Source organism: Geotrypetes seraphini, chromosome 4 (genome assembly GCF_902459505.1).
Source record: "Geotrypetes seraphini chromosome 4, aGeoSer1.1, whole genome shotgun sequence".
NCBI lineage: Eukaryota > Metazoa > Chordata > Amphibia > Gymnophiona > Dermophiidae > Geotrypetes > Geotrypetes seraphini.
The window spans coordinates 5249973-5268208 of record NC_047087.1 but is presented as its reverse complement, the minus strand read 5'-3'; the positions used below and the strand labels follow the sequence as shown (position 1 = coordinate 5268208).

Sequence of the window (18236 nt, the reverse complement as noted above, 5' to 3'; positions counted from 1 at the left end):
TGAGGCTTTTTGTAATGCTTGAAGCATTTCCATTCTAAAACTTATCAAATTCCAAATACTCATTTGGGGAAAAATTCTGTTCTCAGAATACCTAATTTCAATGGGACTGCTAGCCAGTGCAGGTGAAAATCTGTGTATTTACTTTGAAATTGTACACCGCAGATGCATCTTCATCTTCCTCCTCTTCCTCCATGGGCGGCGCTTGCAGCTCCTTTACCACCATTTCCAGCCATACCATATACGCTACCTCGGTCACAGACTCCAAAGCTATGCAAGTGGAGAACTGCACAGCTGTGGAGGTAAGTAACCATGGGGTAAGTGAAAATCAGTTAACCAGTAACACAGTCCAGCAGCGTCAATCCACACCACAGCAATGGACGGTCCTGAATATCTCACCACCACCTGAGGACTTGTTGGATAACAGTCAGATGTCCTGCCAGGATGAGGAGGGTGGATTGGATTCTGAGTTGAGCAGCATATGGATGGAGGATTCCACGTCTAACTTCAGCAATATGAGCACCAGTTCCTACAATGATAACACAGAGGTGCCACGTAAGTCACGAAAGCGCAATTCAAAGCAGAGGCCTGGAGTCAAACACCGAGATGCTGAAGAATCCAACTTGGATGTATTTGATGCTGACAGTGCTAGAGGGCCTCACTATGTGCTTTCCCAGCTCACCTCGGACAACAAAAGCAACGCCCAAGCAAGCAATGGGTTGGTATTTGTATTTTTCATATTCTGTTTCCTTTGGCAACACTGCCCTTTTGTTTTTATCAAGCATGCTGTTCAGGTTCCCACATACAGGTGTAGCAAATAGCAATTTTGTGACTGTAGTGAGAGATTTTATTGTAGCTCTGTATTCATCATTAATTTTAATCTTCTGAATCTTGAGTATAAATCAGGGGTTCTCAGCCTAGTCCTCAGGACACACTTAACCAGTCATGTTTTCAGACTATCCACCTCCATTGTATGCAGTAGTGCTGCCCGATTCCCGATTCGAATCGATTCACCGATTCACTTCAGGTGAATCAATTTGAATCGATTCAAAGCCCAAAAAAATCGGCTTCCTGATTCGGTTGACCCTCGCCCCCTAAAGCAGGAGCGGCAGCGCTACTCTTGCTGGCTGCCCGCTGCCGCACCTGCTTTAGAGGACAAAGGGGGAGGGTCAGTCAGGAAGTGCTGCTTTCCGGCTTTCTCCCCTCTGGCGTCCGGTTTCTCTCCCCTGACATCCGGATTCCCCCCTGGCCTCCCCGCACCGTTTACCTTTGAAGACTAGCCTGCAAACAAGATCGCGGTTATAGCGTCTTTCCAAACTGCTTCGGAGCTGTTTCCTCCTCAGCGGTCCCGCCCCTCCTCTGATGTCAGAGGAGGGGCGGGACCGCTGAGGAGGAAACAGCTCCGAAGCAGTTTGGAAAGACACTATAACCGTGATCTTGTTTGCAGGCTGGTCTTCAAAGGTAAATGGTGCGGAGAGGCCAGGGGGAAAGCCGGACACCAGTGGGAGGCCAGGTGGAACACGCAGGCCTTCCGGGAGGGGTGTGTGTGTTAGCAGTCCTTCAGGGTGGGGCAGAACTTCAGGGGGGGTCAGGCAGGCCTTCAAGGGGGGGAGACAGGCCTTCAGGGGGGACAGGCAGGCAGGTCAGCCTTCAGGGGGGACAGGCCTTCAAAGGGGGAAGACAGGTCTTCAAGGGGAGTGGGGCAGGCCTTCAGGGGGGACAGTCAGGTCTTCAAGGGTTGGATGCAGGCCTTCAAGGGAGTTGACAGACCTTCAAGGGGGGTGGTACAGGCCTTCAGGGGGGGCAGGTAGGCAGGCCTTCAAGGGGAGACAGGCCTTCAAGGGGGGTGGGACAGGCCTTCAGGGGGTCAGTCAGGCAAGCCAGCCTTCAGGGGGGACAGGCCTTCAAGGGGGGGACAAGTCTTCAAGGGGGGTGGGACAGGCCTTCAGGGGGGACAGTCAGGCAGGTCTTCAGGGGTTGGATGCAGGCCTTCAAGGGGGGAGACAGGCCTTCAGGGGGGACAGGCAGGCAGGCCTTCAGGGGGAGACAGGCCTTCAAGGGGGGTGGGACAAGCAGGCAGGCCTTCAAGGGGAGGAGATAGGCCTTCAAGGGGGGGATGGGCCTTCAGGGGGGACAGACCTTCAGGGGAGGGGGGCCCTGGTGTAGAAGTACACGGAGGGAGGGAAGGGGGGGTTCAAAGAGACATGCATGTGCCGAACTTTGGGGGGGAAGAAATAATGGGTCTAAAAATAGAGAAGAGGGAGAGAGATGATGGACAATGGGATTTAGGGAGGGAAGGAACAGAAAGGGAGAGAAGTTGGACACAATGGATGGTGTGGAGGGGGAATAGAGATACTGGATAGGAGGGTAGTTGGGAAAAGAAAGGGAGAGATGGCAGACCCTGGGGTGGTGGGGAAGGAGGGAGAGTTGCTGGATAAAAGGGTAGTTGAGAAAAGGTGGATCTGTGGATGGAGACGAAAAAAAAGGAAAGATGCCAGATCTCCGGGGGAGGGAAAGGAAATGGAAGGGGAGGACAGAAATGGCAGATGGATGGTTAGCACAGATAAAGAAGGAGACCCTGGCAAGCAAGTTATCAGAAGACAACCAGAGCCTGGGACCCACAAGATTTGAATAATGACCAGATAACAAAAGGTAGAAAAAATAATTTTATTTTCTGTTTTGTGATTACATTCCATAGCAAAGCAGCAGATGAATCCAGAGACTAGTGGGTATAGCTCACATCGACCAGCAGGTGGAGATAGAGAACTGATTAACAGTTGGCCTTAAAGCCTGGTGTTCCCTCTGTTGATTCAGTTTTGCTCTATCTCCCAGCAGGGGTGGAGCTACCTTTCTAGCTCCTGGTCTCTGGCTGCTGCCGGATAGAGTGGATTGGTGTTCCGTGGGAAGTCCTCTGTTGAGACTAGTTTTCTTCAGTAGGTTGGGGGTGCCTGGCTGATTGGTGCCGGCTTTGGGAGGTACACCTGGGCCCTCCCAGGTCCCTGCTCCACCCTCCCCTCCGTTGGATAGAGGGGTTCCTTTCCAGGTTGCAGGATATTGGCTGGCTTCTTCATTCCAGTATAAAAAAAAAAAAATAAAAATGGAGCCTTCCTGCTAGTACTGAGCCGGGCAGTGGTTAACTCGGCTTCCAGTACATTTACCAACGATTCCCTGGCTTCGGGGGTGAGAGGCTGACCAGTTGGGTGAGTAAATTTACTTACTCGTTTGTAGTGGTGCCTCGTAGCGTTCCCGGGTGCCGGGCGTCTTGGGGGGCGGAGTCGGCGTTCGGCGCCGTTCGCCGCGTGTGTGAAAAAAAAAAAAAAAAAAAAAAGAGAAAAGCTTCGGAGCTTTGGTTGAGCCGAGGGGGGATGGCTGCAGAGGCTGGTCAGCAGTGTTCGCGCTGTGGGAAGCGCCGAACACTGTCGGATCTTTGCTCTGCCGGGTGCTTGGAAGCACCGGCAGACGATCCGTTTTTGACGGCTTGTGAGGCGGCCATTGCCCGGGTGCGGGACGCTCGCTCGTTGTCCCCGCCGCCCGAAGTCGATGCAGGATTACTGCAGGGCCCTGCCACGGAGGACAGGTGTGAGGCGGCGGGGGGGGAAAGAGTCGAGACCGCCGGAGGATGGCGTGGGCCCGCTCCTCGGCTCGGAGCAAGGCGGGGTAGTGCCCCTTAACTGGGGTTCATTTTCGCCCGAATTTGTAATGTTGCTGCATCAGGCTTTTAAATTACAGACCTCGCAGCCTGCCCAGCCGCTGCTGGGGGCCGGGCGGTCCCTTGCGGTACCCTCTACCTCTGCGGGGGGGGAGGGGACGGATATCGGACCCACTGTGGGGGCTGCAGGGTCCCCGGGGCGGTCGCAGGGGGCAAAGAAGCGCAGACTGGTGTCTGTGGAGGCTGAAGATATTTTGCAGAGGTCGCCTTTCTCACTTCCTGAATCGTTAGAGGAAGGTGAGCTATTGGATTGGGACGCGGAGAGTCTCCCGGGTAGGGAGGTGGATGACCCTTCCGCTCTCCGTTTGTTCCATAGAGAGGAGCTTTCTTCCTTTATTTCAAAGGCTTTGCAGAGTTTGAACATTACTCAGGAAGATGCTAAGGTGTCCGGTAACCCCTTGATGGCAGGGACACGTAGGCCGCCTAAGTCCTTTCCGGTCCATGAAGCCATGCAGGAGCTGATCTCGGCGCAATGGGAGGCGCCGGAGGCCAGTTTGAGGGTGGCAAAAGCCATGAGGCTATTGTATTCGGTTGACCCGACCGAACTGGAAAAGTTTAGGTTACCTAGGGTGGACGCCTTGGTGGCGGCGGTGACTAAAAGAACTACCTTGCCGGTAGAAGGGGGCGTGACACTAAAGGATGCGCAGGATAGAAAGATTGAGGCATCCCTAAAGATGTCCTTTGAAGTGGCTGCAGTTACTTTACAGGCCGCAATCTGCAGTTCTTACGCGGCGCGTGCATGTCTGCAGTGGTCACAAGGGATGACCGATAATTTGCTGGAGTCTGGGGGTTCTGTCCCTTCGGAGCTGGCGGATTTGGAGGCCGGCCTAGTTTATTTGGCAGACTCCTTATATGATATTATTCGGGCGTCTGCGAAACAGATGTCTCTGTCTGTGGTTTCACGCAGATCCTTGTGGCTCCGTCATTGGGCGGCCGATGCAGCGTCCAAGCTTCGGCTGGTGAGACTCCCTTTTAAAGGGGGTTTATTGTTTGGGGATGATTTGGATAAACTGGTGAAGGATTTTGGGGATACCAAAACTCAGCGTTTACCGGAGGACAGGTCTAGGCCCCCGGTAAGGTCCTCATCGTCTAGGCCACGTTTCCGGGATGTTAGGCGTGCCAGGGCTGGTAAACCTTTTTCCAGGTCCGTATCTGGCCCGTTCTCTGCTTCGAGACCTCGGTTTCAGCAGAGGAGTTCCTTTCGCACAACGAAACCCTCTGCAGGACAGTCTACACGTACCCCAGCCAGTCGCACTCCACAATGACGGGGGCTTGGCTCCCTCCGCCCTGCCCTTAGGGGGTCGGCTTTCGGCATTCAGGGCGGAGTGGGCCGCAGTCACGTCCGATCAGTGGGTGTTGGACATTGTTCACGAAGGGTACAAATTAGAATTCGCCTCTCCCGTCGTAGATTCTTTCTTGGTGTCCCCGTGCAATGGGGCGGCCAAGGGAGCCGAGGTCCGCAGGACTCTTCAGGTGCTGCTCGATCTGGGGGCGGTGGTTCCGGTGCCCCCGGAAGAGGTAGGCCGCGATATATATTCCCTTTACTTCATTGTACCAAAGAAGGGGGGGTCCTTCAGACCGGTGCTGGATCTCAAAGGGGTCAACAGATTCCTCAGTGTGCGCCATTTCCGTATGGAAACAGTACGCTCGGTTATTGCGGCGGTAAGACCGGGAGAGTTCCTCACGTCCCTCGATCTCAAGGAGGCGTACCTCCATATTCCGATATGGCCTCCGCATCAGCGGTATCTGCGGTTTGCGATTCTGGGCCAACATTATCAGTTTCGGGCAATGCCCTTTGGCCTGGCGACGGCTCCCCGCACGTTTTCCAAAGTCATGGTGGTGGTAGCCGCTTTTCTACGCAAGGAAGGGATTCGGGTACACCCTTATTTAGACGATTGGTTGATCCGCGCCTCATCCCGACAGGAGAGTTTGTCGGTAACTCAGAGAGTAATCTCTCTCCTTCAGTCGTTGGGGTGGATTGTCAACTTTCCCAAGAGTTTTTTGTCCCCATCGCAGTCATTGGTGCATCTGGGGGTGAGGTTCGATACGGCTCTGGGGAAGGTGTTTCTGCCCCGAGACCGGGGGGAGAAATTGCAGGCTCAAATTCGCCTCCTTCTCGGGTCAGCAAGACCTCGAGTGTGGAATTATGTACAGGTGCTGGGCTCCATGGTGGCGACTCTGGAGGTGGTTCCCTGGGCCCGGAGCCACATGAGGCCCTTACAGCAGTCTCTGCTCTCTCGCTGGTCCCCAGCTTCTCTGAACTACAATGTTCGTCTCCAATGGAGTCCTCGAGCAGCTCGCAGCATGTGCTGGTGGCTCCAGGACTTGCATCTTTGGAGGGGCATGCCGTTGGCCACGCCGGATTGGGTGGTAGTTACAACGGATGCCAGTCTGCGGGGCTGGGGAGCCCAGTGCCTGCAAATGTCGGTGCAGGGGATGTGGTCCTCCCAGGAGGCTCAAGGGCCCATAAATTTGCTGGAATTAAGAGCGATCCGGTTGGCGCTGCAGGCTTTTCAGCCACTAGTTCAGGACAAGCCGACCAGGATTTTTTCGGACAGTGTCACGGCGGTTGCATATGTCAATCGTCAGGGGGGCACCCGGAGTCCGCAGCTGGCCGAAGAGGCAAGAAATTTGTTTCGATGGGCAGAGGGGCATGTTCCGCTTCTGTCGGCGGCACACATTGCAGGTCACGAAAACGTGCAAGCGGACTTCCTCAGCAGAAATCTTCTCGATCCGGGCGAATGGGAGTTGTCGGCTCGAGCGTTCGGCCTGCTAGTCCGTCGTTGGGGGTTACCAGAGATGGATCTCATGGCCTCTTCCCGCAATGCGAAGGTGCCTCGGTTCTTCAGCAGACGCAAGGAAAAGGGATCGGAGGGGGTGGACGCATTAGCGCTCCCGTGGCCTCCGAATTCCCTTCTGTATGTGTTCCCGCCTTGGCCCATGATAGGGCGGGTGTTGCAACGCATCTCTCGCTTTCGGGGCAGAGTGATCCTGGTGGCTCCGGATTGGCCACGGCGGCCGTGGTACGCAGATCTGATGCAGCTGTCGGTAGGCGATCAGGTAGCGTTCCAGGTCACTCCGGACTTACTAACTCAGGGTCCAATATTGATGGAAGATCCGGGCCGCTTTGGTCTTACGGCCTGGCTATTGAAAGGTCAAGGCTAAAAAAGAAGGGCTATTCAGAACGGGTGATTTCCACCCTGCTTAAAGCTAAGAGGATTTCAACGTCAGCCTCCTATGCGAGAGTCTGGAAGATCTTTGAGGCATGGTGCGGAAGACAGGGAATTGCGCCTTTCCATGCTTCTCTGCCGGCTATCCTTGCTTTCCTGCAGGAGGGCGTAGAGAAAGGGTTAGCATATAACTCTTTAAAAGTTCAGGTAGCGGCCATTGCCTGTTACAGGGGCCGAGTGGCTCGCTCGGCTCTCGCGTCGCAGCCGGACGTGGTCCGTTTCCTCAAGGGGGTTCACCATATCCGCCCGCCGGTAAAGCGAATTTGTCCAACTTGGAATCTTAAGCTCGTCCTTGGGAAGTTGCAGGGAGCACCTTTTGAGCCCCTGTCAGCGGCCACTTTGAAAGATGTCACACTGAAAACAGTTTTTTTTGGTGGCGATGGCGTCAGCAAGGCGAGTATCAGAACTGCAGGCGCTTTCTTGCAGAGAACCCTTTTTACGTTTTTCAGAAACTGGGGTGTCGGTGCGTACGGTGCCGTCCTTCTTGCCTAAGGTTATTTCTTCCTTTCATGTGAACCAGAGTTTGTTCCTTCCATCCTTCCGGAAGGAGGATTGGGGGAAACGATTTTTGTCTTTACGGCTACTGGATGTACGCTGTGTGCTTCTCCATTATTTGGGGGTGACGAATGATTTTCGTCGGTCGGACCATCTCTTTGTCGCGTTCGCGGGTAAAAACAAAGGGATGGCGGCGTCTAAAGCGTCCATTGCGCGTTGGGTCAAGGACACTATTGCTTCGGCGTATGTGTTGGCAGGGAAGAAGGTACCGGAGCACCTTCATGCTCATTCCACTCGGGCTTTGGCTACATCTTGGGCGGAGTCCGGGGGGATGTCTTTGGAGGAGATTTGCATGGTGGCCACTTGGTCGTCGGGAAATACTTTTTCAAAGCATTATCGGTTAGATGTAGCGGCCCGTTCAGAGGCGAGTTTTGGCGCTGCAGTGCTGACAGAGGCGGCATTGGCGTCCCACCCAGTTTGAGTTTGCTTTGCTACATCCCACTAGTCTCTGGATTCATCTGCTGCTTTGCTATGGAAGGTAAAATTATGGTCATACCTGTTAATTTTCTTTCCTTTAGAAGCAGCAGATGAATCCAGAGCCCCTCCCCTAGTGCACGGTCTGTGTGTAGGGTGTTTAGTTGATTGATTTAGTTGGGGCTATGGTTGGTAAGTGTATTATTTCATTGCTGAAAAAATAATACTAATAATAATAATGAGAAGAGAAAGACACATTTTTCTACTGGAATGGAGTTTTGTGGCTGCTCATTCTCCTTTCGGGATGCTTGGGCAAAGTGCATAACTGAATCAACAGAGGGAACACCAGGCTTTAAGGCCAACTGTTAATCAGTTCTCTATCTCCACCTGCTGGTCGATGTGAGCTATACCCACTAGTCTCTGGATTCATCTGCTGCTTCTAAAGGAAAGAAAATTAACAGGTATGACCATAATTTTACCATATGTCAGATTTTAAATGTATCCTGCCAAAGCTGGTGTTAGACCGCAAACGTGAGCTAGGATTTAACAGAGAGAGGAAAAGTTCTTTTTGTTTCTTTATTTTGTTTACACCACAGTGTCGGTGTGGTTAGGAGAAGCCAAAGAGGGTGAAGAAGCTATAAAATAAATCCACCAGGATGTTTGAAAACAAAAAACACCCAATTGGTCAGGAAAATCGAATCGAAAAACCAATTCAATAGGCTGAATCGAATCAAAATTTTTTTCCCCCTAAATCAGGCAACACTAGTATGCAGCTCTACCTCATTCATAGTCATTGAGGTATCTTGAAAACCTGTCTGTAAAGATGTGTCCTTAGTTGAGAACCTCTAGAGTAGTATACTGACTGCAGTGTTAAACAATTTTAAAAGCTCTTGAGACCTTGTGTAATATCAAAGTATAAATAAGCAAATATGAGAGTTCTGATATTTTAAAGAATGCTCCAGCCCTGCATGCCTAGTTTTATGGGAGGATCTCGGTGGTGTGTACGTGTTTTGTAATCCTACCTTTTGTTTAAGTAGTAATGAAACTTGGGGGGGGGGGGGGCAGGTGGAGCCTAGACATTTTTGCTGAACTATTCTTCATGTAAATACAGGATTTTCAGAAATAAGTCTTATTCTTTTTCTGGGGTCCACATTTGTTAATATTATCTTATGAAAATTAATATACAGTGGAACCTCGGTTTGCGAGTAACCTGGTTTGTGAGTGTTTTGCAAGACGAGCAAAACACTCAGCAAACTTTTTACTCGCAAACCGAGCACTGCCCCGATAAACGAGCACTTACAGCCCAGGAAGCACCGCTTCGGGGGATTCCTCTTCCGTCTTCTGGCCAGCCTTTCAGGTCGGGTGCCTTCCGCAGGTTGGAGGACCTCTGTCTGGGCCTGCGCGGCCGGGTGCTGTCCTGCCTGCGCGTTGCTTGTGACGCACACAGCGTCAATCATCGGCATTGTGCGCGGCGTGCAGGTGGGGCGGCGCTCGGCTGCGTGGGCTCAGGTGGTGGCTCTCCAGCATGCGGGGGGCATCCGACGTGGAGAGCTGACCGGCGGATGGAGGAGGCATCCCTCTGAAGTGGGGTTCTCTGGCGGCTGGTGGACATTAGAGGCATCTCTCCCCCGAAGTGGCACTGTGGGGTTTTTCTTCGGATGACGGACAGAGGAGGCGGTGCTGCAGCACCTGTAACCTGACAGGTACAGACCCTGGGTTCTGGAACGAATCATCGGTGTTGCCATTATTTTATTTTATTTTTTTAATTCTTTATTCAGTTTTAACTCTTGCAACAAGTGTACAATATTCAGTCAGATAATTCGTACAAATCACTTGACATTCTAACAATTATTGTCAAATGCATATAAAAAAGACCCATAAGAACATAAGAAATGCCTTCACCGGATCAGACCCTAGGTCCATCTAGACCGGTGACCCGCGCACGCGGAGGCCAAGCTAGGTGTTCCCTGATGAATCCCCTCCCTCACCCATCCCATTCATCAGGAATAAACCCATTAAATCACATAACATACCTCCCCATCCCCATATTAAATATATTCCTATGTAATAAAAAGGAGTCCAAGGTGTCTAATCATTAGAATATGCAATCAATGGTCCCCAAATCTTTTTGAAACTATTATAATTTCCTTGCTGTATAGCAAGCACTCTCTCCATTTTATAAATATGACAAACTGAATTCCACCAAAAGATATAATATAGTCCTTCCAATTTCCAGTAATATGTTGAATGGCAACCCCCGTCATTATTAACAAAAATTTATTATTGTTTGCTGAAATTTGACTCTTGAATCTCATAGACGTTCCAAATAAAATAGTATCATAGGATAGGGCAACATGATTTTCTAACATTGAATTAATTTGGGACCAAATTAACTTCCAAAAGGCATTGACAAAGGGACAGAAAAAAAGTAAATGATCTAGAGTCCCAGCATCTAAATTACAATGCCAGCATCTATTAGATCTAGAGCTATCCAATTTTCGTAAACAAACTGGGGTCCAAAAAGCTCTTTGCAACAAAAAGAACCAAGTTTGTCTCATAGATGTTGACCTTGTACTTTTTAATCTCCAAGACCAAAGTCGTGGCCATTGAGAAGCAGAAATTTGGTGCTTGATCTCAATGCTCCAAATATCCCTAAGACCAGTTCTTTGTTTTTTATTCAAATATCCATACAACAATTTATACCACTGCACGGCTTGGTGACCCAAAAAATCCGCCTGAAAGCATAGGAATTCCAAACTATACTGAGTATTAAGAACTTTCCATTCAGGGAACCCCTCCTATTTTCTATGGGGAACTTTGCTTTGATAAACGAGCATTTTGGATTACGAGCATTCTCCTGGAACGTAATCCAAGGTACCACTGTATTTGGACTATTTTCTTGACATTACCAGCAGTCAGTAATTCTCCTCTGGATTCTGTGGGGGCTCTGCTACTTTTTATTGGCTCAACTGAAGAATTATCCAAAAATGGGTGCACATGAGGTTTCAAGACCATTTGGGTTCCTTCTTCAGGCATCCTTCAGAGATTTCTTCAGAAGTAATCTAAGGGGTCTTGAAAGTGCATATAACACCTCTTTGGAACATTCTTACATTGGTCCATAACTTGCAAAGGATCCCGTTTTTTTACCAGATTAGAGCAGTTACTTATTTAATTCAATTCATACTGCTGATTATGTGTTTATGTAATACAGAGCATAAACATTGCTGTACTTCTATCTAAGTGAATTAATATGGCAAATAACACTAATTTATTCAGAATATCACAAAGCCACATACATTAAAGAAGCAACCTAAGTATCTTCTAAAATAGTGTTTTTCAACCTTTTTACACCTATGGACCGGCATAAATAAAAGAATTATTTTGTGGACTGGCAAACTACTAAGACTGAAATAAAATCCAATGCATTTTATTTATTATTTGTATTTTTCTCCACCCCACAACATCCCCAAAATAAGAGAAACTCCTTAATAAATTGGATCTATTTATTATTTAAATTTTTATTTATTATTATTTAAATTTCCTATACATCATTCCAATGTATATCTTCCCTCTGCATCTCTATTTATCCTATCTATCATCTGACCTCTGCTTCCTTGTCCCTTTGTACCCATGTGATCAGTATTGCCCTTCTGTGTCCCCATCGCTTCTCCATCTAGCATTCCCCCTCTGGGTCTGTCCCTATTCTCCATGCACAGCATCTCTTCTCTGGGCATCATTTCTCTATTAGTTTCTGCCCGGAGTCCAAACCCCCCCCCCCTATGGCTTGTATGCTTTCCTTGCTCTCCCCCTGTTGTTAACATCTCTTCCTCCCTGAGTCCACTGTCTCCCGTCCACCAATTCACACTCTCGGTCCCCCTTCTCCACTGCCCTCCCCACAGTCCAGCAGCATCTCTCCTTCGCCCTCCCTTCCTCCAGATCCAGTAGCAGCTTTCCCTTTCTTTTCCTCTGTCCGTCAGCATCTCCCCCATTTCTAGTCCAGTGTGGCAACTCTCCTGACCACCAGAAGCAGTGCCCCCTTCCCCCCAACCATCTCTAGCTCTCTTCCCCCTTTCCTCCTACCATCCCCTTTCCACCTCTAACCAGTGGCGACAGCACCTTCCCTTACCTGGAATAGCAGCAGTTCAGTTTTTTAACTTGCCTGCAGCAGTGTCAGTAGCGCCATTCATTTAGGCAGCTTTGGGTCCTTTGATGGGTTGCGCCTGCCTCTGAGAAAGAGGAAGTTGCATCATCAGAGACAGGCTGCGACTCAGCAAAAGCCCCAAGGCTGCCTAAGTGAATTGCTGCTCTGACGCTATTGGCACTGCTGCAGGCAAGTTAGAATACTGAGAGCTGCTGGGAGGGGAGGAGAGGGGGAAGAAGCCACTGCTATTCCGGGGAGGGGGGGAGAGGAAAGCAAAATGTCGGCGGAGGGAGGGAGACATGCCGGGTACCCAGCTCATCGGGCCATGGACCAGCAGGAAATTTTTGTGGATTGGCACCGGTCCGTGGACTGGTGGTTAAAGAACACTGTTCTAAAATGTATCGTAGGTGAGTGTTTGCAGAACCATATAATGATAGTTAAAAAACTGAAATTAACATATTTCAGAAAAAAAAATGCATATTACTAGATGGTGACTCAGACTAAGCCTTTTCCTAGAGGGGGGTGAAGGCGCAATGTGTGCCAGCAAGAAATATAGGAGTCTGACTTTAAATACTTTGGATATAGTAGATCCAATTTATTAAGGAGTTTCTCTTATTTTGGGGATGTTGTGGGGTGTTACAAAATTAATCACATTATTCATTTGCATTTCTTGAGCAGCAACAAGTGCCACTGTTGGATAATATCTCTTATCCAAGAGAAATCCATTGAATATACTATAGTGAGGGTATTAAAGAAAATGGGCAATTAACTTCTAAAGTGTGGAAATTAAAAGCCTGTGAGATCTGGTGCAGATCTAGGAACCAACCCTGACAGGGAGAGCAGTGAAGAAACCTCCTTCCCTGTGTGGTAGTCTACAGTTTGTCACTACCATGTTAAAAGGAGGAGAAAAGGGTAGCACAAAAGGGCCAATTCTATAAACAGCGCTACTGTCAGCGGCCACCTAAAATAGGCCACCCATCACGCAACAGCCCCATTTCTAGAATCACGACTATGTGAAAGGTAGGCGCCGGAAATGTAGACCAGGGATTTAAAGGACGACATTTCTGGCATGTACCTTTTGCGAGAATCACAGCTATGAAGGTACTTTCTGATGCTTAATGCCACTTCTGGCGTTAGCCACACCTACATTAGCATTAGGTGTCGTAAAGCACCTCTGTAGATGGGATTTGGAGGTGCCCTTAGGTCAATTGCCACGCCGTTTATCACCAATTAAAACAAGTTAGGTGGCGGTAGGCTTAAAATTGCCGTTTCCAGAATCAGGGCCAAAGTATTTAGGAGCCAAGCCATAACCAAGGCCTGAGATTTGTCCAGCATTGATTTTATTGAATGTTTTTTTTTACTTTTGCAGGAGTTGGTAGATAAATCCTTCGACTCAGACTCCTCAGTTTCTGGTACCCACGACTCCGACTCCAGTACCCAAAATTGTCTCTGACTCCTTAACTCCGATTCCACAGCCCTGTGACTTATAAATTTCATTCAGTAATATACAAAATAATTCTCCTGCTAAATTAGAGAATGACACGGGGACAGAATTTGTTTAGTGACAACCTAATATAGAAGGGAAGATAAATTAACCTGGGCTTGAGGTTTACAGCCTTCACTGGCTCATATTGCTGACTCCAGATTTTGCATCTGATTTTAATAGCTCACTGTTTAAATGAATGAGAAGTCATTTCATATGCAGGTGTATGTTCTCATTGCTTTTACCTTCAAACATTTTTCATTTGCACTTCTGATCAGTTTAACTGTTCTGTTGAGTTACTTGAATAGTGCAATATGGCGAATGATTTTGTGACACACTGCCGTCTACAGTAACATAATTGCTGCTGACCTTTGGCCAGTTGCTTTGAGTTTCCTACATAGTCAGATCCAGGATTTGGATCTTGCTCCTTGAGCCTTCATTCACACTATCTGGGAACTTTTCTTTTCTTTTTTTCTAATTCCCCCAACCTTTATAGACATGGGCTGAGGGCCACACACCAGAACTCCTCCTGAAACTATCATGGGTCCTATATACCCTCAAGCTGTGACCATGGTTCCCATCCTATGGGGGAGGGGGCTGTGAACTCTGCTGCCTCAGTATTCTCAGCTAACTGGGGACTGAAATTCCTGACTTGGAGATCAAATTGTGGCCTTTTGCATGGCAGAATCCGACATCGCCACATCATCTTCCATATTTATTTCATAGAACGTACTCATAGATACATGTAGACTTAAGAGTTTTTGACACGAGTGTTCTACCTGTTTTCTTTTTATGTGTAATATAATACACCTTTGTAAAGTATCCAGGGCAACTGTGCATATTACTACAAGACTTTGTTAAAACCTAAAAACCCCTGCTTTTTTAAGAGTTGCCAGATATGATGGTTTAGCTGCATTTAATGGTATGAGTGTAATCTGTATTCTTCTGCAGAAGAATGTACTGGACCTGTTACACTAACTCATATGACCTTGCTGAATGTATTTCTTCAGGCATTTTTACTAGTCTTGTTTTGTTGTTTGTCAAACAGTAGTAGTGCACAACACAAAAGGATTTTAACCAGTTTGGCAGCTGTTGCAAAGAGAATTAATCCAGGATTCCTTTTGTGGCTTGATTCAAATTTACCTTCACAATCAAATCACAAATTGCATTCTCCCTGCTGCAGCTTCAGAAGTAAATTGAAAACCCTTAAGAAATAATTATTTGGAAAAGTCAGGGCTACAACTAGGGAGAGAGAGTGAGAGGAAGATAAACTGCCCTAATCGCAAAGCCTCTTTGGAGGGAGAGAGTGTAGAGAGGTGGGATGGAGAGAAGGACTTGCAGAATGTGAGCTGTTAACAGATGAAAAGTTAGGAAGAATAGCAGTGTCCTACCATCTAGATCAGGGTGCCCACACTTTTTTGGCTTGCAAGCTACTTTTAAAATGACCAAGTCAAAATGATCTACCAACAATAAAATTAAAAAATATACAAAGCACACTGTACGCAGATAAAATGTTAATTATCATTTATATTCCGTTTTTTTTCAAAGAGGTCAAGGCAGATGACTTTAAAATATGCAGTGTCACCTCAGTTACAACTATGCAAAATAGACAAATATACCCACTCCCCTTTTACTAAACCGCGATAGCGGTTTTTAGCACAGGGAGCTGCGCTGAATGCCCCACACTGCTCCTAATGTTCATAGACTCCCTTCACTAAAAACCGCTTTAGTAAAAGGGGGCCATAGTGCAAAATATAGACAGCAGATATAAATTCAGACACATTTTGATCACTAAATTTAAAATAAAATCATTTTTCCTACCTTTGCTGTCTGGTGATTTTATGAGTCTCTGGTTGCACTTCCTTCTTCTGACTGTAAATCCAATATTTATTTATTTCTGCTTCCTGCATGCTTCCTCTCCTCCAGACCTCATTCCATTCCCCAACCAACATCTCTCTCTCTCTGTCCATCCATGAGTCCAACTTTTTCTTCCTCTCTCCCTGTCCCCGCCCCTTTCTTTCTTTCTCTTTCTGCTCTCCTTTCTTTCTTTCTTACTCTCTCCCTGCTCTCCTTTCTTTCTTTCTCTCTCTCTGCCTGCTCTCCTTTCTTTCTTTCTCTCTCTCCCTGCTCACCTTTCTTTCTCTCTCCCTGTCCCCCTTTCTTTCTCTGTCTCTCCCTGCCCCCCTTTCTTTCTCTGTCTCTCCCTGCCACCCTTTCTTTCTTTCTGTCTGTCTCTCTCCCTCAAGCCACCGCCGCAAATTTCTCCCTGCTTCCCCGATGCCAGGCGCGTACAAGCGCTGGCCCACAAGCCTTCCCTCCGACATCAATTCAGATGTCGGAGAGGAAGTTCTGAGCCAGCCAGACAGCGATTGGCTGGCCCGGAACTTCCTCTCTGACCTCAGAATTGATGGGAGGGGGAGGGGGAGGCTGTGGGCCCGGCACTTGTACGTGCCTGGCCTGGCATCAGGGAAGCAGGGAGAACAGAACGCAAAGGCAACGCAAGTATTGCGGAGCCTGGGATGGGCTCCACGATCGACTCGCGTTGCCTTTGTGATCTACTGGTCGATCGTAATCGACCTTTTGGCACCCTTGATCTAGATTGTCATAGAGGAGAGACTAAAAAAGGACTGAGAAATCAGAAAGGAGGAAGTGAAGACAAAGCAGATCAGACATCAGGATGGGAGCAGGAGGCACAAATATGCTTGCTTGAATTTACAATCTCAGGTCTAGTTTTAATTTGACTTCCACTGTTGCGTTTTGATCTGTTTCAGATGTTATTTGGCTGAATATCATTAATCTCTGGAGGGACCTTTATTTTCTTCAACAAATATTTTTGATAGGGCTACTTGACCTGTAACATAGACTTCTAAAATTTAGAATTCTGAACCTATAAGCTTATCATACGCTTTGACAAACATTACGTACAGTTCATTAGCTTTTATCCAGCAATTTTGTCCATCTGAGGAAAACCTCTGGATAAAAGTAGAAAATATTAGTGTTTCCCTGTTGTCAGGGGCTGTAGGAACTTCAATTAACAGAAATTCAGCCCCTCCCACTGTGCTCATCTCCTGGAGCATGCTCCCTGGACACTAGTGCTGCCCGATTCATGATTCGAATCGGTTCACCGATTCAAATCAGGTGAATCGATTCGAATTGGTTCGTTTTTATTAAAAACCGGACTCACCGATTCAACCACAAGACAAGTTTGAGCTGTTTCACGCCGCCGGCCATCAGACTCTTCATATCTAATGTAACTTCCGGTTTTGCGAAACCGGAAGTTACATCGGAAGAAATGAAAGGAGAGGTGGGAGAGTCAAGCGGCAGATCTCGGCACTTGGCAGCAACACATATTAGTTTTGGCTGACTCTTTCCTCGCATTTCTCTTCTTTTCCCTGCAATTTAATATCCAGTCCAGGCAGTAAGTAAATACATCGGCAGGGGGGCTGTTGAGTTTTGGGGGCTGGGGATGGAAGCTGAAATCGGCAGGGGGGCTGGTGAGTCTTGGGGGCTGGGGATGGAAGCTGAAATCGGCAGGAGGGCTGGGGATGGAAGCTGAAATCAGCAGGGGGGCTGGTGAGTCTTGGGGGCTGGGGGTGGAAGCTAAAATCATCAGGGGGGCTGGTGAGTCTTGGGGGCTGGGGATGGAAGCTGAGAATTGGCAGGGGGCTGGGGAATGGAAGCTGAAATCGGCAGGGGGGCTGGTGCGTCTTGGGTGCTGGGAATGGAAGCTGAGAATTGGCAGGGGCCTGGAAAAACTGAGAATCAGGCAGGAGGACTGGGGAAACTGGGGATGATTTGCTTTGGGGAAGCTGTGAATCTATGTTTCTAACTAATTTTACAGATATGTTATAGTTTGGATGTTCCTATTTTTGACATGATATTGCCTTGGTTAAATAAAATGTTTAAACTTAAAAAGCTGTGTCATTAACAGTGAATCGAATCGAATCGAAAAATCGATCCAACAGGGTGAATCGAATCGAATCAAAATATTTTTCTCTGAATCGGGCAGCACTACTGGACACCAGTTTTGTATTCCTACAAGCCAAGCTGTAGGAGCTCTTCTCTTCTGCTCGTGTTTCATTTCTTAAATTTAGTGTATTATTTTAATCTTTCCACGGGTTTACCTTTGTGCTGTAGAAATACTCTGCTGGGACAGACATCCTTTTGACAGGAGATCGCAGACTTCGGAATAAAGTCTGCCTCTGGGGGGTTACTTGCCATTGAAGTAAGCCCCCCAGACAGCCTGCACGTCAAATTGGGGCTCTGGGATTGGGAGCTAGCTTACCCCGGGTTCGTCCGCTAGTGGGTGGAGCACAGGCTGAGCGGTTCCATGGAGGCGTGATCGGAACCGGAATGCATACCTTCCCTGTGTAATCTGGAGGTGTTGGAAGTCACTGATCAAAGTGATCGGGCAGGTGAGGCAATCAGAAGACTTGAAATCCAGTTTTCCAACTTCCTGAGGCTTGAGATCTCCCTGCATACTGTTTTCAATAGTGCCAGCCATTTCTACCTTAGAGCACAGTGAGTAGCTGCTTGTCTGCCTGGTTTAGTGATTTGGGGGGGGTGTCCTAAAAAGGGGTTTCTGGGTGGTTTCCCTGCATGCCCAACCCCCCCTCTAAAATTGCCAAATCGCCATTTTCCAAGGTTCCCTGTGTTTTTCCTGGGCTATTTTATGGCAAAATCAGCACCCATGGTGGCCATCTTGGA

At 48.2% G+C, this 18236-nt stretch overlaps 1 protein-coding gene across 4 annotated transcripts in view; it reads left to right on the top strand.

Moving 5' to 3' along the window:
• The window catches only part of NFAT5 (nuclear factor of activated T cells 5), a 383347-nt gene that overhangs the window by 149061 nt on the left and 216050 nt on the right, over positions 1–18236 (top strand). For 3 of the 4 annotated variants that reach the window (XM_033941877.1, XM_033941878.1, XM_033941879.1), the window contains exon 3: positions 163–715. The exons of the other annotated variant lie outside the window; for it this stretch is intronic. In XM_033941877.1, the coding sequence (XP_033797768.1) occupies positions 163–715 (553 nt within the window). The remainder of the gene's footprint in view (positions 1–162; positions 716–18236) is intronic. 4 annotated transcript variants of the gene reach the window in all.